The sequence below is a fragment of the Mobula hypostoma genome, chromosome 20, assembly GCF_963921235.1.
Source record: "Mobula hypostoma chromosome 20, sMobHyp1.1, whole genome shotgun sequence".
NCBI lineage: Eukaryota > Metazoa > Chordata > Chondrichthyes > Myliobatiformes > Myliobatidae > Mobula > Mobula hypostoma.
In genome coordinates this window covers 11,394,271-11,418,282 of record NC_086116.1, presented here as the reverse complement: position 1 = coordinate 11,418,282, position 24,012 = coordinate 11,394,271, and the positions used below count along the sequence as shown (strand labels likewise).

At 38.7% G+C, this 24,012-nt stretch overlaps 1 protein-coding gene across 6 annotated transcripts in view; it reads left to right on the top strand.

Moving 5' to 3' along the window:
* The window catches only part of pde3a (phosphodiesterase 3A, cGMP-inhibited), a 547,044-nt gene that overhangs the window by 404,018 nt on the left and 119,014 nt on the right, over positions 1 to 24,012 (top strand). For all 6 annotated transcript variants that reach the window (XM_063072391.1, XM_063072390.1, XM_063072389.1 and 3 more), the window contains one exon: positions 22,579 to 22,833. In XM_063072391.1, the coding sequence (XP_062928461.1) occupies positions 22,579 to 22,833 (255 nt within the window). The remainder of the gene's footprint in view (positions 1 to 22,578; positions 22,834 to 24,012) is intronic.

Genomic DNA, 24,012 nt, shown 5'->3' with positions numbered 1-24,012 from the left:
GATTCCTGGGATGGCAGGACTTTCATATGAAGAAAGACTGGATGAACTGGGCTTGTACTCGTTGGAATTTAGAAGATTGAGGTGGGATCTGATTGAAACGTATAAGATCCTAAAGGGATTGGACAGGCTAGATGCAGGAAGATTGTTCCCGATGTTGGGGAAGTCCAGAACGAGGGGTCACAGTTTGAGGATAGAGGGGAAGCCTTTTAGGACCGAGATTAGGAAAAACTTCTTCACACAGAGAGTGGTGAATCTGTGGAATTCTCTGCCACAGGAAACGGTTGAGGCCAGTTCATTGGCTATATTTAAGAGGGAGTTAGATATGACCTTTGTGGCTACGGGGATCAGGGGGTATGGAGGGAAGGCTGGGGCGGGGTTCTGAGTTGGATGATCAGCCATGATCATAATAAATGGCGGTGCAGGCTCGAAGGGCCGAATGGCCTACTCCTGCACCTATTTTCTATGTTTCTATGTTTCTATATACTCACCAACCTCTATGTGAGAAATTTACCCCTTAAGGTCTTTTTAAATCTTTAGAGCACTGGACTTGACTGGCCTAAAACAGCTAACATGATAATGGCTCTTTAATGGATTTTGTGCCATATTTACCCTATAAATCACATAACCAGATTGCCTGATCAATATTAACATGTCCTTTGAGACCCTGTGCAATGACCAAAGTAGCTGTCAATTTTGTCTTGTATTTTAGCACTGACAAACTTTTGAAAGTGCTTCATTGGCTGGGAGTCAATGTGCGGTATCCCAGGATTGTAAAAGGTTCTGAATAACTATAAATTCTTTCTTTAAGTCAGTAAGATTTACAAGTAGGCAGCCAGATTCCCCCAGGTCTTTACTCTCACTCACTTACATGTTGCAGGTGTCTACAACTGATTTGTGCAGGATGTGGAATTAAGGCAGTAATTCAGTCAGTTTGTTCATTTTGAAATGGAATTGGGCTCCAACAATTGCATTTACAATTATCTGTAAGTGTAACATTTGCTGAGTTTTGTTTTGACTGCCTCACTGCAGACTTCCCTAATTTCTTTTGTTTGTACATCAAAATTGTATCTAGTGAAACTCAAATGTCAATATGATGAAGCTAAGCTCCATGGAGGCAAGGGCATTTAGTAAGAGGCAAGTAATAGGTTATGTTTGAATTATGGTGAGAAATGAAGAGCCGAGGTTACTTAAAATATCACATATGGGAGCCTGGAATTTGGAGTGTGGAGATTATGTCTTTGTTTAGTTACATATCCGGTGGAATTCTTGTCCTTTGGGAAATAACATTCATGTGGGATTTGCCGTTAGCACAGCTGACATCTCCAGTCTCTTTCAAATACATGACGATGCCAAAATGTGCATGCAAACATCTCTGCCTCTGCAATGGAAATTAGAGCAGAAACTGAGTTTCCAAACTAAAGCACAGATGCTGGAAACCTGAAATAAAAACAGAAAATGCTGAAAACACTGAGCAGATTAGGTGACACCTGTGGAGGGAGAAGCCATGGATGCTCAGTTCTGGGACACTTGATCAAGAATTGGGGAAGAAATAAACTAGTTAGTATTGATAGCAGAGAAGCTGGAGGAGGGAGATGGATTTAACAAAACAAATTTCTATGATGGGTTAATGCACAGTTATGATCAAATACAGGTTGAGTACCCCTTATCCAAAATTCCAAAATACAAAAACCTCCAAAATCCAAAAATTTTTTAAGTGCTGACACCACATCACAAATGGAAAATTCCACTAGGCACTGGGAATGTTCCCAGACAATGTGCAGGCCTCTGTGCACCACAGACAGTTTATTGATTTAACAATACAGTGTGGGGTAGGCCTTTGAACTGTGCCACCACAGCAACTCGCAGCAAACCTGATTAAGCTAAACCGAATCACAGAACAATTTAGATTAGAGAGATTAGGTTAGATTAGATTCAACTTTATTGTCATTGTGCCGAGTACAGATACAAAGCCAATGAAATGCAATTAGCATTTACAATAACCAATTAACCTACCTGCTACGTCTTTGGACTGTGGGAAAAAACTGAAGCACCCTCGGAGGATGAACAGACTCCTTACAGAATGGAACTGGAATTAAACTCCAAACTCCAGAACACCCTGAGCTGTAATAGTGTTGGGCTAGACACTACACTACCACAGTACTGAGAAGTGACCTCACATAAGTACTGAATAGAAGTTAATGAAAAATAGAAAAGAGCTGCATAAAGCAAGAAAGTGAAGATCTTGAATTTGTATTGAATGAGTGGATTCATCAGCATCGGAGTGAACATATGCCACTTAACAGGATGCTGACCGTTAAACAAGCAAAGATCTATCACGACAAACTGATCATTGAAGGTGATTATGAATATTAAACATGCTGGTTACAAAAATTTAAGAAAAGACATGATTTTTTAAAAAGTTTTTGGTGATAAAGTATCTGCTAGGCATGAAGCAGCAGAGAAATGCATTGATGAGTTTGCCAAGATCATCACGGGTGAAAATTTATCACACTGAATGGTTGCATCAGTACCTCTGTGGTATGACCAAGTGTAAGACAAAGACTGCTTCCTTGTAGCACACAGGTTTAGAGTCAGAAATTATGATGATCGCAAGCTATCCTCATTATGTATTCCAAAAGCGGAAAAATCCAAGATCCGAAACACCTCCAGCCCTATGCATTTCGGATAAGGGATACTCAACCTGTAGTAAATGCAGCAGTAATGTGCAACATATTATCTTTGTTTTATTTGATCTTTAATTAGGGTGAAATTCAGTGTGAACACATTTTAGTAATTAGCTTAAATTTCCTTTTCAGCAAAGATGGAGTAAACTCTTATTAATCAAAAACAACTATTCATTTAGCAGTCAACAATTATCATATAAGAGAAAATTCAGCCAATTTATATTGTTAGAGGTTTTCACTTACCATCTTTTTTTATGTGAGCAACTCTTATAACTCTTTAGTAAATGACTGAAGTTCATCTGACTTTCAATGGCTGAGCTGAGTTTATTTTGCAGCATATTTAGAATTTTATTTTCCTTCTACATCTAATAATCTTTTAACTTACTCTTGCACAATATGCTGGCTAATGTTCCTCTTGTTGTTTAACAATATATGCTTGGACTGAACTCAGTCAGTGTTATGGAGATCTGCCAATATTGCTTAATAGTACTTACCATCAATAGATGATGTTTGGTTATAGGAATATTGCATATAGTATTCTAATTCATGCAGTTTAAACTTTAGATTTTGTAAAAATTCATTTTTTATTTGACGATTGCATTAGGATGGAGTCTAAATTTGAAGTTAAGTATCAGTTTCTGTAGATAGAAATTTGTAGAATAGAATGCAGAAAGCTGTTTGGTATTACCGTTGCCATTAAAGAGGTATACTGTCGAGCTAGACAAATAAGATGCAAGGGGTCCATTCAAGAGTCTTGTAACAACAACGTAGAAGTTGTCCTTGACTTTGACGGTGTGTGTTTTCAAGTTTTTAATTCTTCTGCCTAATGGAATGTAGGGAGAAGAAAGAATGACAGGTGGGAAGGGTCTTTGATAATGTTGGCTGCTTTGCCAAAGTAATAGGAACTATAGAAAGAGTTAGTGGAGAGGAGGCTGATTTTTTATGAAGGATTTGTTTCTGTGTTAGAGCTCTCCCTTTGCCTATGACATTGTTGTTTGTTCTCATGGTATTTGGATATGTACATGGAGGGGCTTAGGATATGGGCCAAAGACATGCATATGGCTTATCTTGATGATTTCTATTCTTCTGTTGGGCTGAATAGCTAACTTCCATGCTGCATTATTGTATAACTATAAGTTAACAAGGAAGATCCGGAGTGATGGATTGCATGACCAGAGTCAGTGATTTTTATTTAAGTCATTAGGACAATGCTGGCTGGAAGCTCAGCATGTATTGGCCCTCCGTGACTGTTCTTTAGAAGGATATGGTGAACCATCCTTTTGAATGATGGCTGTCCTTCTGACACAGGTACTTCCTCAATGCTGTTAGGAAAAGAGTTCCAAAATTAAACCAAGTGACAGTGAAGGACTAACTACAGGATTCATGGTAAGAAGGATATGTGACTTGAAAGGGAGTCTGAAAGAGATACTGTTTCTATGCACTTGCTGCTTCGTAAAATTTCTTGTACATTTTGGAGGTGCTGTTGGCATAATCTTGTCAAGTAACTGCAGTGCATTTAGTAGATGAAACGCTCTGTGGTCTCCCTGGTGAAGGGAATGAGGTACTAATTGATAAGCTGCTTTCTCTTGTGTGTTTCTGATCTTTTTGCCAGTTCTTAAAGTTAAACTCAATTTGAAGAGTAGAGAGTAATCCATCAAATTCTTGACTAGTATAGGTTGTAGAAGATCTCTGGAGGTAGGTAATTTTCCCAGTACCCAATCTTTTATTATAGCCACTGTACAATGCTGGATGAAAAATTTAACACACTGAACGGTTGCGTCAGTACCTATGTGTTATGACCAAGTGTAAGACAAGGACTGCTGAATATTCACAAACACCTTCAATAATCAGTTCGTCATCATCAGTTTGCTTGTTTCACAATCAGCATCCTGTTAAGTGGCATATGTTCACTCCGATGCTGATGAATCCACTCATTCAATACACAATCAAGATCTTCACTTTCTTGCTTTATGCAGCACTTTTCTATTTTTCATTAACTTCCATTCAGTACTTAAGTGAGGTCACTTCTCAGCACTGTGGTAGTGTAGTGGCTAGCCCAAAGCTACTACAGCTCAGGATGTTCTGGAGTTTGGAGTTTAATTCCAGTTCCATTCTGTAAGGAGTCTGTTCATCCTCCGAGGGTGCTTCAGTTTTCTCCCACAGTCCAAAGACGTAGCAGGTAGGTTAATTGGTTATTGTAAATGCTAATTGCATTTCATTGGCTTTGTATCTGTACTTGGCACAATGACAATAAAGTTGAATCAAATCTAACCTAATCTATCTAGTCTATCTAATGTATCTTTTTGCCAGTTCTTAAAGTTGAATTTAATTCAAAGAGTAGAGAGTAATCCATCAAATTCTTGACTAGTATAGGCTGTAGAAGATCTCTGGAGGTAAGTAATTTGCTGCAGGATACCCAGTACCCAATCTTTTTATTATAGCCACTAAACAATGCTGGATGCTGAGGTTTATGGAAATAACCATTGAGTTTCAAGGGTATGTAGTTAAATTCTCACTTATTGAAGATGGTCACTGCCTGACACGCGTGGAGCATGAATGTTGTTTATCACCGAACAGCCCATAACTCACTGTAGTCTAGGTGTTGCTTCATGCAGGCATGGACTGCTTCATTTTTCTGGTTACAAATGGTGTTAAACAAATCACTAGCAAACACCCACACTTCAAACTTAATGATGAAAGAAAATGGCTGAAGATGGTTAGATTAAAGGTATTGCCATAGGGAACTGTTTAGGTTGAGGTGGTTGTGGTTTTTGGAGGCTAATGCCATTTGACCTGTGACCCTAACAAATGGAATGCACTTCCCCTTGATTTTGATTATATCAGAGTGTGTGGACACCACACTGGGTCAGATACTATCCAACATTCAAGATTCAGTTTTATTCAAATATATTTATCATATGTACATCGAAACACACAGTAAAGGTGTGCTAGGGGCAGCCTGCAAGTGTTGCCACACATTCCAGTGTCAGCATAGCATGGCTATAATGTGCATTGACCAACACAGAACACATCAAACAACAAAGCAGCAACAGCAGATAAATCACACATACACGGTCCTCCAACTCCAGCACAGGCTATCTTCAGCATCCAGTGGCCTTGGACCCGGGCTCGTAGATATTGGACCTTCAACTTCCCTAGTGGACTTGCAGAAATTCACAACTCTGGCTCCAGCCAATGAACCCCGACTTCCTGACTTCATTTTTGACTTTGGGCCGCGATAATCAGCATGAACCCCAGGACCACCAATAACCAAATGCTGCACCTCCCTTTCTGGACTTATTGATGTAATGAGTTGTTTACTCACTTCAGCTTGGCAATTCTGCTTGAAGGTAACTTTTATAGTTGTGTTTAAAGCAGGGGTTGCCAACCTTTTTTATGCCATCTAATGGTAGGGGTCCATGAACCCCAGGCTGGGAACAACTGGATGTGAACCAACCCCTAGTTTAAATAGCCCTTTATCAAGGTTTATTTTAAGATTATATTTGGGAATTGTCATCAATTATCATCAGTGATGTGGTTACAGGTGAGTAAATGCCATCTGGTAACACTGTTGATAGCCCCATCCATCAGGTTGCCGATGATTGAAAGAAAACTGGTGGACCAGCCATTAGTTGGATTGGATTTGTCTTGCTGCTTGTAGACCAGATGTACCTGGGAAATTTTCCATGTCTTCTTCCCGATCCTATTGCGGTAACTGTACTGTCACCTCTTAACTCAGAGTGTGGTTAGTTGTAGAGTATAAACCTTCAGCACTACAGCTGGAATGTTGGCTGGGACAGCAGATTGCAGAAACAAGCTCCCCTCTATGGACTCTGTCTACACTTCTCATTGTCTCAATAATGCCACCAGCATAATCAATCACCTCACTCACTCCAGACGTTTTTTCTTCTCCTCTCTCCCATGGTTCTGAAGATACAAAACCCTGAAAGTATGTGCCATCAGGATCAGGGACAGCTTCTATCCCACAGTTATCAAACTCTTGAATGAACGTCTTGTACAATGCCTTGTTATGATCTTGCGTTTTATCGTTTGCCTGCACTGCATTTTTTTTGGTACCTTTTACACTTTATTCTGAGTTGTTATTATTTTACCTTATTCTAACTCAATGCACCATGTAATGATTTGATCTGTATAAACAGTATGAAATACAAGCTGTTTACTGTATCTTGGTATATGTTGACAATAATGAACCATTACGAATACCATGGTCTTTTTGGTATTCACTGCTGTTGGCAGTTCCTATGACAAAGCAAATGAACTTGGCCAAAGATTTCAACTGAAAACAGAGATGAATTCCATTTGGCAGTTCTGGTTGAAGACGGTTGAAACATTTTCAGCTTTGCCTTTTGAGACTTGTTTATTGAGGTCTGCCGTCACGGAGTGTGGATGTATAATTGTGTACCACCAGTTACAACTGGATGTGATAGGACCACAAATTATTTGCTATGATCCATTGCTCATGCCATTATATTGCATTCTATATTTTCTATCATCCACAATGCATAGCTTGCAGAACTGCTGCCTCACAGCTCCAGTGATTCAGGTTCAATCCTCTCCTCAGATGCTGTCTATGTGGAGTTTGCATGTTTTCCTGGTGATCATGTTTGTATTCTCTGAGTGTGCCAGTTTCCCCCCACATCCCAAACACATGTAGGTGCATTGGTCAGTATGAGTTGCCCCAAGTGAGAAGGTGAGAGGTAGAATCTGAGGGAACCTATTGGATACGGGAAGAATAAGATTATTGTGAGTAGGTGCTTGCTGCTTGGAGTAGACTTGGTGGGCCAAAGAACTTTAATGTTCTACAACTCTGATGAGGGAAAAGATGGATGAAGTGCATAGAATCATGGAGTCACACAGTATGGAAACAGGATACTTGGCCCAACTGGCCCATGCCGACCAAGATTCCCAAATGCTAGTCGCATTTCCCTGAATTTGGCCCACCCACATTTCTCTCAACCTTTCCTATCCATGTATCTGTCCAAATATTGTTTAAATGTTGTTAATATACCTGCCTCCATCACTTCTTCTGGCAGCTTGTTACATAACTGGAAATGTTTTCACCCCATGGGTGGAAAAGTAGATTCTTAAAGAAGTGGCAAGTCTCAGTGGAAGGGAGAAGTTGCAAAGTTTATCGAGAGGTTAAGAATTTGCAATAAGCAAATCCAGATGATGCAAACTGAATATCCAATATAATCCAGAAAATTAAAAGGAATATATGAGTGGAACATAGTGGACGGGGTGTTGCAGCAACAGCAACGTACAGAACCTGGCTGCAACAAACTACTTACGTTTTGTCATTTCTGTCAAAGTGCGTGTCAGAAAAGGAATCTAATAATTTCACAAACAGATGGGATATAGGCATTTCATTGCATAGCTGATGTTTGTTCAATTAAGAATTTACATTGTTCCTGGAGGCTTAGTTCAATTGAAAATAGTTTATATGAATCATTAATCAGAAAAAAAAATCCCGTACATTTGGATGCAAATCTACATTTATTCTCTCACTGACCATAAATCATTTTAAAATCAATGTTTTCTGTATTGGCATGAAGAGAGAGATGTTCCATTTCCTGTGTTTCATTTTTCTTAAAAAGTTGGAAGAAACAATAGAATTGAAGGTACATTCACTGTTTGTCTTTATAAATCATTGTCTGCTCCAAATCTCAGAAGGCAGTCTCAACATGAAGAGAAGAGTATGGAACATGTGCTTTCAACCAGAGTTTGTCTTTTCACATGGCTTTTCTCCAAAGGTTGCTGGCCAAGTTTGAAAGTGTAATAACAGCTCTGGTCTGCACTGACTTCTACCCATACCTTGCTGTAATGTTGCAGAGCAGAGAACCTTGGGGTGCAATATCTTTCAGAGCTGACATATGTGACCACAAAAGCCCTAATAACAGCAAAAGTATTTGGGCTCACTTCCTTATTTTAATCTCCTTTGGCTGGAGATTTATTTTTTTAGACACATCATGCAGTTCTGATTGTAATCAGAAAAATAATTGACTAGTGATTTTGTTTGTAAAGCTTTGACATTGATGTAAATCAGATGCAGAGTAACTCGTAAATGTGTTTTGCACCAGGATATCAAGGCCCCAGAAATAATACCAGACTGGTATAAGGAATTAGATATACCTGTGTCAAGGAGAAAGTAGGTTTGTTTTCCATGAAGTAGAAGGTTAAGGGAAGATTTAAAAATAGTATCAAAAATTATGAAGGATATTTGATGGTGTGAATAAGAAACTGTTTTCAACAAGGAAACATAAAATCAAAGGGAATAGATTAAAGAAAGTTATGAAAGGGATATCAGGAAACTTTTAATGCAACGATTTACTATGCATTGGTTTCTGCTGCATGAAAATTTGCTGAAGATAGATCAAATAGAAACTTCTATACTGTCACATGTCTGAACAGTAAGATTGTGCACAGTTTCTGTTCCTGAGAGCTGTCCGTGAACTGACTTTTCCTACAATTTCACTGAAGGTCAATTAACATCAATATTTATTTCTTGTTTTGTCTATATAGTTACAATGGCAGAGAACTAGAATGTTGCACACCTAGCTTTAAAGTATTAATGGATGTTAGATTATTTAATAAATGCACTTATAAGTGTCAATAGAAGAGATTGACTTGTCAGTTTCCAAAACAAATCTCTTAAGTGGCCTCACATGGTGAAATGGGAGCCTGTGTTCTTAAAGACAATGATGTCTGACTACCAGGAGAAGGTTACATATGAACAGATTTCTTTTCAAGACTAGTTGTTTTCTGAATTAACTGGTTGCTTCCCCTATTACGTAACTCCTGAACCTGCTTGCATTCCTGTAATTTTTTTTTCTATCTTGAAAAATTCAGGGAAAATTGTACAAGGTTGAATTTCCGTAATTCAAGTCTTTAAAACCAAGTATAGGAGAAAGAAGCAGTATGAAACTATTTGGATAGCTTTTAATGAGATGGAATAGGTTGGAAAGCTCTCTTTCATCATCAGTCCTAAACCTCTCAATCAAGCAAATGCATTTTACAGTGGCAGTGTGGGTTCTGTAATTGCTCCTTGCACTAAAGGGGAGAATAGGTGGGAGCAAAACCATCAAAAGAGCTCAGTGGCTGGAAACCAGTTGAAGTTACTGAAATGGTGGAGGTGACCCTCAAGGGCTGCTGGAGCAGTGTATCAGTGCCAGGTCTGAAGAAATATCCTGTAATTTGTTGCTCCGGAAAATAATGAGGGAGTTGCATTCCACAGCTAGCAGAAAATTAGACCCCCGCAACTGGCCTGATTAAACATTCAGATTCTCATTCCGTCTGATCTTCATGAATATAGTTCAATGCAGCACTTGAAATGTTTGTATATCTGCTCACTAGCCAGTGGTGACTAATTTAGTGGAGGATTTGGTCTGTTTTCTAAATGAAAAGCAGTGTTTAATTTTCAACTAACCACAATTTAAATGCATATGAGGAAGACTAATTGGCCAATCTAGTGCACTCATCTAAACAAATGCTAATCTATATTTTTGCAACATATCGGTGGTTTTTAATTGTTTTTTGAGGCGTGTGGGATGTCCCTCTCCAGAAAAAAAGATTAGCTTTATTTGTCACATTTAAGTTGAAACATCGGATGATATGCATTATTTGTGTCAAATCAACTCAGCAGGGATTGTGCTGGGCCACGTTTCCATCCTCAATACAGCAACTCATTAACCCTAGTTGTTCATCTTTGGAATGTGGGAGGAAAACTGGTTTTATATCTGGCACTGTAAAGCATTGTGCTAACTTCTACACTATCATGCCGCATCGGGCAGTTTGTCCCTTGTGTTACACTGCTTTTGTAAAATAAGAATGTTCAAAAGGTATAAATTTGATGTTACATTGTTGTATTCTGGGGTCTTCGTTTCATTTGAGTGAAGTTTCCAGATACTCTTCACCCATATAATCAGGTTCAAGTTGGCACCTGTCTGTCTTGAAGGGCAATTGGTGATGACGATCATCGTCACAAGCTTGGGCAGAAGGTATGGAAATCCTGAGGTACCCAGTTGACAAGATCCCCCACTCGGACTCACCAGTGTAGTCCAATGGAAAGCTTATAAAGCAATACATTTGGCACCAGCTTAACTGCAGGAGCTGCCAGAAGGATGTTCAAGGATGTCCAGCTGCCTTAGGGGCTCCACTCCAGATATGTTGTCTGGGTTTACTCCCCGTAGCCTTTGTATCTCCCAAGGCTGCCCACAAGGCAGTGGAGCTATTTACTAATAGTTGGGGATTTGGTTCACAAGCACCAGGGCATGTCTACATATCCACATAATATTGAATAATATGAAAAAGTAACTTTTGCAGCATTCACATTTGAAGGCAAGTTTCTTCAATCCTTTATCATAATCAGTCCTTTCAAAGAATCTCCTCTCCTGGTGGTCTGAAATCTGATTCTCTCCTTTGGCTCTGACGATCAATATCAAATTCAGTACATAATTATATCAGGCTGTTATACATGTTCAGATGCAGAAATCCATTTAGCTCCTTCATGTCCTACGCATTTGAGCCGCAATTTTTGCTGTCATGGGTTTTTATTTAAATATTTCAGAAATATTTGCATAATATTGTAAATATATTTTAATCAATTGTTATTTACATAATTCATTATGAGATATGAATGGCATATGTCATTACGTCTCCATGTCATCTGTGCATGTCTCACTAAAGGTAAAACTAAGAACATACAAGAACTATCCCAGCTCCAAGTTTTCCTTTCAATTAGTTTTATGGTTTAGCATTTCAAAACAGTGGCGATTAAGAAGTTTTAAACAAACCTGAGGTGACCACCTACCTGTTGAAGTGTAGTTGAGAAGTATGAGCTAGAAAAGCGCAGAAAAAAAGTCACGTAAACAACAGTACTCCTTGGGAAGTGACAGAGACAGTCAAGTTAAAAAAAAGGCAAAAAAAAGGACAAATTCACAGGTTCATAAATAGTAAGTACTGGGTGCTAATAATAATACATTTTAAAAAAAGCAGAAATAGTTGGCTGCATCAGAAAGAAAGACATTCAATTGCATAAAAAAGATAACTGGCTGCCATATATTAAATGAATTGAGCAGTATTTTGAAGCAAATGAAATATATAGCCAATGAGATGCAAGTGCTAGATTTGCTAGATGTATTGGGTTTAAGGACATACAGTTTGCTTCAAAGTTTGACAGCTCCAACCCAACCAGGCAAAATGATCTTTGCTGATATTGTGAAAGTAATGCAGAAACATTTAGAGCCAAAACCATTGTTGATTGCAGAACGTTTTAGGTTTCATAAGCAGAATCATAAGGAAGGGCAGTATATTTTAGGATTCGTAGCTGAACTGAAGAGATTGTCTGAGCATTGTCAGTTCAGTAATCAGCTTACTGATGCACTGAGAGATCATTTAGTCAATGTCAAAGTACACTTCTTATCAAAGTATGTATACTTTATACAATCTTGAGATTCCTCTTCTTACAGGCAGCCACAAAACAAAGAAACCCAATAGAAACCATTAAAACAAAAGAAGACCTGTAAAACACCCAATGTGCAGAGGGAAAAAAAGAGAAAAACTGTGCAAAACACGAAAGTTAGCAAATAGCATTCAGAACTGAGGTTCACAAAAGTGAGTTCACGCTGTGATAGTTGCAGGTCACAGTCATGGTTCAGAGCAAAGGTGAGTAAATCTCACGGACTAACGAGTTGGAGTTCAGTCGTGAGATGAGTAAACCTCGCGGAGTAGTGATTTGAACCAGCCCATGCCCCGGCTCCGTCACCAACACCCCGTCTATTTCAATCTAGCCCGGTGCTTAAATCGTCCAGACCCTGCCACTTTAATATGCTCTCAGACCGGTGCTCCACCAGCTCAATTCAACCCATACCCAACTTTTCCAATTCAGCTGAGCACTTAAATCTATCAAGTTTCCTCGTTCTCTGTTTGTGGAATCTTGCAAGAAAGTATTCAAAAATGCTCCTAGCTGAAGCACAACTCACATTTAAAAGAGCAGTTGAAATTGCTGTATCAATGGAAACAGCAGCCTGAGACACAATTGAGTTGCAGTCAGGAAAGAAAGCGAGCATAAACAAAATTGCAACATCTAAACAGAAACCTGCCTGGCCAAAACAAATTGTGCTACTGATGTATCAGGGGCTCACATACACCAAACCAACGTAGATTTAAAGGTGAAACTTGCAGAAAATGAGTATGTCGGGCAGATCAAAATAAAGCTGTTGCACTGGAAAGAAATAAAGATAAAAATTTAAGTTGCAGTTTCAAAAAGAGTACTAATCTGCATGATGTTGATAAGAAATCTGATAATGACGAGAGTGACACAGGACTGCATAGCTTTGACATTTACAATGTGAAAACTAACAATAGAAAAGCAATCTGATTTACACCATAAGTTGACAGGAAATTAACTAAAATGGAATTGGACACTGGCTTGGCTGTTTCAGTCATTCCACAAGATGAGTTTGAACAGTATTTTAAAGATACTGAACTAAAGCCTGCAGATATCCAACTAAGAACTTATACTGGAGAAAAGATAACTACTGTGGGAATAACATTCGTGACAGTGAAATACAACAATTAACAGGCCATATTGGGCTTGTTTGTGGTAAAAACAGGAGGGCTAGCATTATGGGAGCATGATTAGCTGAGACAGCTACAGCTTGATGTGAGATCCATCCACCATTTGCATGCCACATCCCCTGCAAAGGGTCAACAGAAAGCAAATTAAGAAAGGTACTGGATGATGCTACACTAGTGTTCAAGGATGGCATTGGAAAACTCAAGGGTAAGATAATGTTAAGTGAAAATGCCGGCCCCAGGTTTTGCAAAGCCCGCCTGGTTCATTATACCATTGATGATAAAGTAGCCAGTGAGCTAGATTGAATAGAGGCTGAAAGAATTTTTTCTGAGGTTAATTGGAGCCCATTTGCAATGCCTGTGGTCCTAGTAGTCAAGAAGAATGGGTCTGTCAAGATCTGTGGTGATTTTAAGGTCACCATCACCACAGTACTGAATGTAGATCAATATCCCCTGCCCAGAATAAAGAATACCTATGCAATCCTTTCTGGAGGGAAACACTCAGCAAAGTGGACTTAGCTGAGGCCTACCTACAGATGGAGATGGAAGAAGAGTCCAAAGTGTTTCTCACCATAAACACTCACAAAGGGCTTTATCACCATAAATAGTCTTATTTTTGGAGTAGCAACAACACCTGCATTCTGGCTGAAATCTCTGGACCAGGTGCTGCATTGTTGTTACCAGTGAGGATGACAAGGAACATCTCCAAAATCTCAAGATGATGTTAAAAAAGTTAGAAGATCATGGTCTCAGAGCATGACATGACAAGTGTGAATTCACTAAGCCAAGCATCACTTACATTGGTCACACCATTGATGCAAAAGATTTACCCAAGTGTGCTGAGAAAATTGAAGCAGTTGTGGATGTTCCAAGGCTGAAGGTTGTGTGACAGTTGTGGTCTTTTTTAGAATTTGTCAATTGCTATAACAGTTTTCTGCCAACCCTGGCTACTGTGCTCCACCCCTTGAACTCATTACAGTACTACAAATCGAGAAGTGTAAAGTGGCTGTCCAAATGTCAAAGGAAATGGTGACATCAGACACTGTACTCCAACGTTATGATCCACGTTATCCAGCGAAGCTTGCCTGTGATGCCTCACCTTGTGGTATAGGTGCAGTCATGTCACATATTATGAGTGATGGAAGTGAACGCCCCATTGCCTTTGAATCAGGTTCCTGTACCATTGCAGAGAGAAATTATGCACACATTGATAGACAGGCCTTGTGTCTGATTTGGGTGTAAAATGTTTCAACTAATACTTGTATGGGAGAGAGTTTACCCTCATTACTGATCATTAGCCACTGGTATCCATTTTCAATCCATAGAAAAGTGTTCTACCAACAGCAGCAGCATGAATGTTGAGATAGGTTCTGTTTCTTGGAGGACACGATTACAAAATTGAATTCAAGAGGACTACTAATCACAGAAATGCTGATGGATTGTCCCATTTTTCCTTGGAAAAGAAAATACCTGAATAATTAACAAAACAGGACATTCCTCTTGAAACAAATCCAAAGCCTTCCCATGACGGCAGAGATGATTCAAAGGGAAACCAGAAAAGACCTCACACTATCTGGACTCTATGTGTCAACTCAAAATGGCTGGAATATGCATCAGAAATTTCTGCTTCCCCATTTTAATCAGCACCAAGATGAACTTGCCATTGACGGTGGTTGCCTTAAGTGCAGATTGAGAGTTATTGTACCATCCAAGCTGAGAGTTAAAGTACTAGAGGAGCTACATGCTGGTCATCAAGACATGTCAGATAAATGTGTTGGCTCAAATTTTTGTCTGGTAGCCTGAGATGGATCAGCAGATCAAGCAGCTTGCCATGCACTGTTTGAGATGCCAACACATCCAGAAGAAAGGTGTCCGGAGCTGTTAGAACAACTTCCTGCAGTCCCAGCGTCAAATCCTACAACCACTATGGAGGGCGCCCCAGAATCTGAGATTCTTTTCATCGCCACAGGTCACATCTGCCAAGCAGAGTGATTCCTTCTTGCCAGGAAAGACATTATCCTATAAGAGCAAGAAATCCTCCACAGCGATTAAATCTTTAGACCTGAATGGGACAATTTTAGAATTTACTATGCTATGGATGTCTATATAGTAGTTGTATTATATAGCATGTATAGCATATATACATAGGTATGTGTGTGTGTGTTTTTACGTACATATATATATGTATGTGTGTGTATGTAAGTTGCGATGCATTCTATATTGAGTTGGAGTTTATAGCTAAGTGGGGAGTAGTGATGTGTATTTAATCTTTCAGTTTTATTTGAATAATACTGAAAATATCTTGCTTGATTAAGCATTCTTCATTGTGTAACCCTGGGGTTCAGCCAGCATACGTTTGTCTAGGGTAAAATGGCCTCTGGCCCAGCCAAACTGAGAAATCTCGTTTGTGTAGATGCTGCTTGATGTGTTGCCCGGTTACAAATCTGAACCGCAAAATATCAGACAGTACACCGTATGCAATTAAATGATTGAACTTTATAAATCTTAATCTGACTGTAGGGTTAGTAAAGAAAATAAAAAGAAAAAGGGCCCATTTTAATGAACCAGTCTAAAGTGCACGTTGGAGCTCATGGATTCGTCCATTCGACCCCCATCGACCTCCTCCGAGCGTCGCTGACTCTTGGACCCTCGCTGTGAGTCCTCTCTGTCCAGCTGTCTACCAACTCTTCCCACTTGCACCTTCTCTTTTCATCTCTCGCCGACAAAAGACCACAAAATCCCTGCTGCCAGACCCACAAGAAAGAACAACATGCCTCTCATTGGCTAACATACATTTCAAAGGCCCCATTATCTCTAGTCATAACCCAAACATTAATGCTACAGAGAAACCATTACCTTAGCAGTGAAACATTACAGAGAGGCCATTATATTAGCAGTGACGGCTTACAAAGCGCTACAGTTGTTAACATAATTCATTATGGGTTATGTATAAAAGTATGTGAATGTCATGCGTCATTACGCCAACACATCATAGGGGCATGCCTCGCTTAAAGTAAAATTGAAGTAAACACACATCTCCCAGCTCCACTTTTTTTTCAATTTTTTTTTTGTTTTGGGGTTACAAAACATAACACCCTGGATCCTCTGAGTTCATCCCAAATGTTGCTGTTCGTAGTCTGACTTCTGATTCATTCACTCATCACCCATGTTAGTTACACAGCACAGAAGGAAATCTTCCAACCTGAGTCTGTATCAAACATCAAATAACCATTTACACTGATCTTCCCTATTCCCAGTTTATTTCCCCTGCATTTGTGTCAGCTCATCAGATTTTTCCACTCATTAACACATGCAGGGCAATTTACAGTGGGCAGTTAACCTCCCAATCTACACTTCTCTGGCATGTGGGAGGAAACCAGAGTATGTGGAGGAAATCACTGAAAAATCTACTGGGCCTCATTTTAGTAATTATTTCACAATGTTACCTGTCCTGATTCTGAGGTTTCTTTCAGAACCTCAGTCATTTATGACCTTTGAGGTTTACTAGCCTTCTGTCAATTCTTAAAATGTGCAGTTTGGTAGGTTAATTGTTCAACTGTTCTCGTGCAGTTGAGTGGTAAGATTTGGGGGAAATTGATGGAAATGTGCAGAGATTAAAAATTCAGACTAGTGTAGGATAAGTGGGATGGATGATGGATGGTCAACATGAACTCAGAGGCCCAAAGTGCTGTTATCTCCATGTTGGTCCCTATCACATATTTTTAGTCGTAGCTAAAACTTTTAACCCGCCAGCCCGCACGCTCCAGAATACTATTTCTATAAGTCATTAACACTAAGTTTTGCATTTAAAACATCTTTTTAAATGTGGATAAAGTTCTAATCACCTTTAATGTGACTGGGTGCCAAATTTCGGTTTTACACACCAGTGAAACCTGAAGAGAAATGGTATTCAAATATAGGTTATTGTTGTTGTGCATTAGACCCCGACTGTGATGACTTCACAACAGGTAGGTGTTATTCTACCTGCTAAGAAATGTAGAGTACTATGGCTTTCAAAATTCTCAGTTTTTTACTTCACCTTGCCCAGAATGTGGGTTTAGTCATAATGTTTTATTTTGCTTAATAATATAAGCAGTAAATCAATGGCTTTTGACACCTGATTAGGCTTTGCTGCAGTGTTCTTTACGTCATTCCCAAATTGTGTTGCTCACCAATGTGTATCTTACAATCAAAAGCGACACTTTAAAAAATAATGATGTGAAATGTAATGTCCTTCATTGGTTTCCATGACAACCCTATGTTAAGACTTGGAAGTACTGAATACAACTGCCCAGAATTGAGGAAGTGAGGAAAGTGAAAGCTGATATTGGTCCCATTTTTGTGTCCTTTATGTAGATATGTGCAGTATTGACACACCATTCACATTGTCTCTTTTTAACTCTTTGCCACCGAGTGTCCAATCCCCTTCCTGCAGGTGGTAAACTTAACTCAGGAAATAATTACCAGATAATCAAAAGGTAACCCCATTTAATTAGCATAATTTACATTAAAATGCTGAAGAGCTTACAGGTTATTTTTCAAAATTTTCCTTTGGTTGAGGGGTCAACTTCATTCACCATATATACTGTTACATATATTAGCAATTTGCTGCATTGTGTTACATGGCATGCAGCAAGAAGCAGCAATTTTCAGAAATTGAAAAGAATTATATAAAATATAAAGTTAGCAGTTAAAGTACAGATGTGGACTAAAATGAGCATAAATACATTAATGCCTCCATGTGTAAAAGATGATTTAAAATATTTACACAGCAGTGCAGTAATGGGGGTAATAGGGAGGTTTGGGGGAGGTCTAACTAAAATGGTTGATCTTTTAACTTTTAAGATGCTGTGAATTTTTTTTCAATAGCCCTACAGCTCTTTGAAACTGCACATGACAACTACCTTGTATGTGGATTTAATGGACTAAGTAGATTACTCTTTTTCCCTTGATTGTTCACACAGCAGATTGTGTAGTCTGCACTCCAATGGCAGTAAACTTCACAGCTATTGGAGTGTGCTGTCTATAATCCAGAGTTTGCAAACATCCCGTTTATGAACCAGGCAGCGCAAACGTCACTGTTTGTAAACCAGGCAAACCAAATACCAAAGAAAGTGAGCAATACTGCCTATAATTCAAAAGCATCCAAGATTTCTACCTACACTCAAAAGGCAGAAACATCACTGCCTTTAGCATAACACTGTAACATAAGGGCTGCAAATGTCATTAGTGTAATCCAATGGCACCAAATTTAAATCCCACATAAACACAAGTGATTATCCAGATGTTGGAAATCCAGAGGAATATTATCATTACTTTTAACCTATGAGCTCACACCTGTGTCGAAAGTCATCAGGAACATCAGTAGCATATTTGGTCGTCTATAGTGGAGACTTGGAATAGAATGTTGGATGGGAATATGAAACAGTGAAATAATATTGTTTGGTATACCCCATGGTATGAGATGGATTTCTGTCTTCAGCCATCACTGCCTGTCATCCAAAAGCAAATCCAAAATTGGCAAGCACCATTGTCTGTAGTCTGAGGATAAGAGAGGCAAATAATAGACAGGGTCAATTTTCAAGATTCAAAGTTGCACAAGTAAATGGTACGCATGAAATAATCTTACAGACCTCGTCATAGTCAATATCCGTAACTTTCTGAAAATAATACTGCCTACTACCTTCAGTCCTTTTCTGATCCTGTTAACTGAGACTTTTATACAAGTAACTGAGGAATCTTCGCACATCAATCCTACTCCCACAGCTTGGAAGCAACAGTAGAATTTTAAAGACTCTGTAAATTAGGGAAATTCTGCAATAACTTGTAAACTCAAAGCTGATATTTTTTTTTTATTTTGGACCTTGTGATCCAAAATAGTTCTTTCCAAGAAGGCAGAGGGCCATGTTAATTTTGCCAATCAAGTCTCCATAAGCTATCCACTTAACATTGTGGTGGGGTATACTTATCTTTCGTTGTCTATTGCTTTGACTGGTCACAAGTAATTGAGAATCCATGCCAGTATGTATAAGCACCGTGAGGTTTTACATGTATAGGCAGTCAACAGCGCAATTGGGAAATTGCAAGACACCTCCTATTGAAAACCTGTTGCTACCTCTAATCAGATTTGGGTGTAATCTCATATCTTTTTTAAACTTAGCAAAAAAATGTTTACAGAAAACCAGGGCTCCATCTGAAATTCATTGACCAGCTTAAAATTACAGCAAATTAATCAGATTTTATCATTTGCCGCAGCACTTAGCTCTGTGCAGCTTTTCAAAAGGAATAGTTATTTCAATTTGAATGACAGGGTCCGAAGTTTTCCACCTAAGCCTGCGTAATTTCTCTTTTTTACAGCTGAGGCTTTATAAAGAGTGCCTTTTTATGGAAAGTTGTACACTGTCAGTGTGGCGTAGCCATTGTGGCCTGAAGTGAGCATGTGTGTTCACAGTAACACAAAGCAAGGAAGGACTTATGCATGTCTCTCATTTGTTTTTTTTGTTTTGAAAAAGGATATCTCACTTTCCGAAGTTGGTTCCTCAAGTGTTTATTTACGCTTATAACAAAAGTGCATTAATTAAAATTGACACACTCTTATATATTTGCATTTTTATTCTTGCGAAGATTTTTTTTGGATGAAGCATCGAGAATAAAATCTCCACATTAGTGTAAAAAGTTCCCAAAACTGGCACAGGACAAGGCTCCAGCTTCTACTGTCTGGCTCCTGTGTAGAAGCAATTTACTGAGATACTGCAATGTCACTTATTGCTGCAGACCATAAAATTTTAGGTAGGTCAACTCTTTGAAAATTGAATTCTGTTTGCTGCCTTATTGAAAGCAAATTTTTCCCTTCTGTAAGGGAGAATGAATTCTTAGAACGAGCTAGGGAATCAATTCATGAACCATATGTTATTTCAATCACCCAATTTAACAATATCACCAATTACAAAAATACAACAGATAATGCTGGCTCATTGGCCTGACTGGCTTGAAATCAATCAACAACTTTCTTCAATCAATTACGTTATGCATGTTGATGTCTACCTTCATTACAACATAAACAAACTACCATTGAAGAAACAGAGTTTTATTCTGTGTTTTAAGTTGATCTCGGGAAGTCCAATTGCAACAGTTTATCCAATTCCTTTGATAGATTTGTCTCCCATTGATTGATAGATAAGGTATGCATTGATTCTGTCTTATTGTAGCTTCATGAGAAACAGTATGGTAGAAGCTCATCTCGGGCAATGGGACAAACCAGGCAGTGTTATTTTACTCCATATGCACCCATCAAATACGCTATTGCTAATCTGCGATAAAGACAACCAAAGATGGGTTTCCTATTGAGATCCACATTGAACATTATTTATTTCTTTTTCTCCCCCCCCCCCCCCCGAATAGCAGATATTAAACCCTTACCCAATGGATTGATACAAAGAAACAAAAAAACATTTTTCTCAGGCATCTCAGGAAAGTTTGATATCAAAGTGCTAATGAAATGTCTAATCAACGTTTTAAATCCTGGAGACAACTCACAAATGGGAAGCTCATAGAATGTAATATAAAAGAGCAGTGTAAAGCATTCAACAGCTCACCCAGTCACAATGAATCAGATCTTAAAGTCACAGCTAATGGATTTAATTGGTGGAAGATTCAGTCAGAGGCTTAAAATATTCTGAACTTACACTGCAGTAAGCAAAGTTAATCAGCAATCTATCAACTAACTAAATAAATTATTGATTCATTTTTAATATCTTAGAGATGCCATTGACTGATTACATTTTAAGAGACTAATACTAATACATACTAAACTGGATTTCTTCATTTTTAATGACTTTATTATTCTTCCATAGCAACAGTATTTACTATACTATACTATAGAAGAAACAAGAAGATAATTTTCAATGAGGCAATTGTCAAGGGTACCAAATTCTAATTTGCGTAGGATTTGCTAAGTACTAAATTTGTAATAAAAATGGGAAAATGCACTGACAAAAATCAAGAAGCAAATGTGGAAAGGGAAATAATTCAGGTTTGTGACCCCAGGCTCTTTGTCAGTTTTCAGTTGCAGGTTTGGTGGTGGAGGGAATGGATACAACAAGGAAAATATCTATGGAAGGATGAGATCATGTTGTTTAATATGACAGTTGGAGATCATTTGGAATCAAATTATGTTTTGCTGTCTGTGTACTGTATTGCTAATGATAAGGGTTTGGGACGTGTCTAACAGCCCAGACTATACTTATAGAAAAGAAAAAATGAGCCAAGATGTTCAGTTCTGATACAAACAGAACAAAAAGTGCAAATTACCTAAAGTTGAAGTATTTGTTACTGACTCAGGAGATATGCAGCATGCCTAACTGGAAAGTGATGTTTTATATCTCCATAAGACATAGGAGCAGAATTAGGCAATTCAACTTTCAGAGTCTGCTCTGCCATTCCATCATGGCTGATTTATTATCCTCTCAACCCCATTCTCCTGCCTTCTCCCCATAACATTTGACACCTTGACTAATCAAGAGCCTACCAACCTCAGCTTTAAATATGAGTGGTTGCCCCAGTCATCTGTAAATTCCACATATTCACTACCCTGTGGCTAAAGAAATTCCTCCTCATCTCTGTTAGAAATGGATGTATTATTATTAAGGGAGACAATAAACAATATTCAATCTTCAAATATAAAATATAACTGCAAATGCTTAAATTCTGGAATAAGAACTGAATATGGTGGAGATAAACAGCAGGCCAAACATCATCTTGAAAGAGAAACAGAGTTTATGCTTCAGGTCAATTATCTTTAACCAATTCTGGGTCACATCTATATTGAACACATATAGATTATTAATGCTAAGTAACAAAGTTATAAGGCTTTAAAATTAGGATTAGAATGCAAATGGCAAATTCAAGGTGTGTTAATGAGCATTAGTTAATTTAAATTATGCTTGACATTAAAAGTGGTATCATTGCTGAAAGAGGATATTGGTAGTCAGTGAAAATATTCCACGTGGAATCATTATTTTCACTACTTCTTCACCTTAGAATGTACTTGAATATTTATGGATCAATGAGGAATAAAGAAAGTTTGACCACAAAAGAGCAGAGAACACTCATTGTGATTTATGGAGTTAACTTTGCAACAAGCATCTGTCAGACTGGTTGAAGTTCCATAGTATGGAAAAATAATCTGAATTATAACCTGAGTATGTATGTATAAGGTGCAGAATGAAGAATAAAAATTGCTGTGTCTTGTCAGACCTTGATTATTGAAATAACATATTGAGAGTTTTTAATTTTCTTTCAGTCTTCAGGCACTAGTGTCACCGTCGATATAGCTGTGATGGGTGAAGCTCATGGACTAATTACAGACCTGTTGGCTGAACCTTCCTTGCCTCCCAATGTCAGTACCTCCTTGAGAGCTGTCAGCAATCTGCTCAGCACCCAGCTGACCTTCCAGCCCATCCACAAGCCAAGAATAAATCCACTGGTGTCATTCAGCGAGTCCTCAGTTTGTTCTGATGGTGAAGAATGCCAAGGAGAGAAACTTGCTATCCCAAAGGTACAATGAATAATGGTCGCTTCCATTGTTAATTGTTTTTTTTTGGTTGCCTAGCAGCCTCTTTATATTTTCAGTCCTATTTATGCTTTTATCCCTCCAATAACCTCAAAATCACAGGAGATACATTACACAAATGCACAGCTTTTCCTCTACTTAAACACAAGAAATTCTGCAGATGCTGCCAATCCAGAGTAACACACAAAATGCTGGAAGAAGTCAACAGGTCAGGCAGCATCTTTGGAGAGGAATAAACAGTTCTTCAAGACTTTACTAATTTTCTTCTACTTATTTTTTTGGCATCGGGCATTGATGCCAAAATCAGCACATATTGCCAATCTCAAATTACTCGTTGATAAGCCACTTTTGAACCATTGCAATCTGTCTCATCAAGGTATTGCCACTGTGATGTTGGTGAGTCTAGAATTCAGACCCAGCAGTGATGCATCTGCTGACATGTATTAACAAATCAGAAAATAGTTTATTGCGGAAGTGGTTAGGAAATGGAGGGGATATAGTTGTGGCCTCCTCTACCACCTGTCTGAGGAGAGTTTTCACATTCTCTCTGTGACCCCGTGGCTTTCCTCTGGGTGCTATGGTTTCTTCCCACAGTGCAAAGGTATGCAAACTGCCCCGAATGTGTAGGTGAATGGTAGAATCTGGAGGTGATTGTTGGGAATGTAGGACAATCCATAGAACAAATGGGATTAGTATAAATTTAGTGTAAGTGGTTAGTGCAGACTCAACGGGGCAAAAAGCTTGTTTCCATACTGTGTGGCTCCTTGAAAATTGGCAGACTTTCACCACCATTCTGCTTTATGTAGGATCACTAGAACTGTACTGAACACTGAAGGATAAGGAGTTTGTTCAGACTTATCCAACACTTGAATTGTAGAAGCAAAGACGAATTTATTTCCCCATTACACCAAAGAGGGTGCTCCTTGCCTTCCTCCCACCATCTTATTCTGGCTTTTGCCCCCTTCCTTTCCAGTCCTGGTGAAGGGTTATGGTTTGAAGGGTCATGTCGGCACAAATGACGTGGGGAAGAAGAGGAAAGACATTCTACAGAGTGAATTCAGAAAACTTGGAAGAAGGCTGAAAAGCGGGACTTTCAAGGTGGTTATCTCCGGTTTGTTTCCAGTTCCTCGTGCTGGAGAGGGCAGGAACAGGGAGATAATGGAT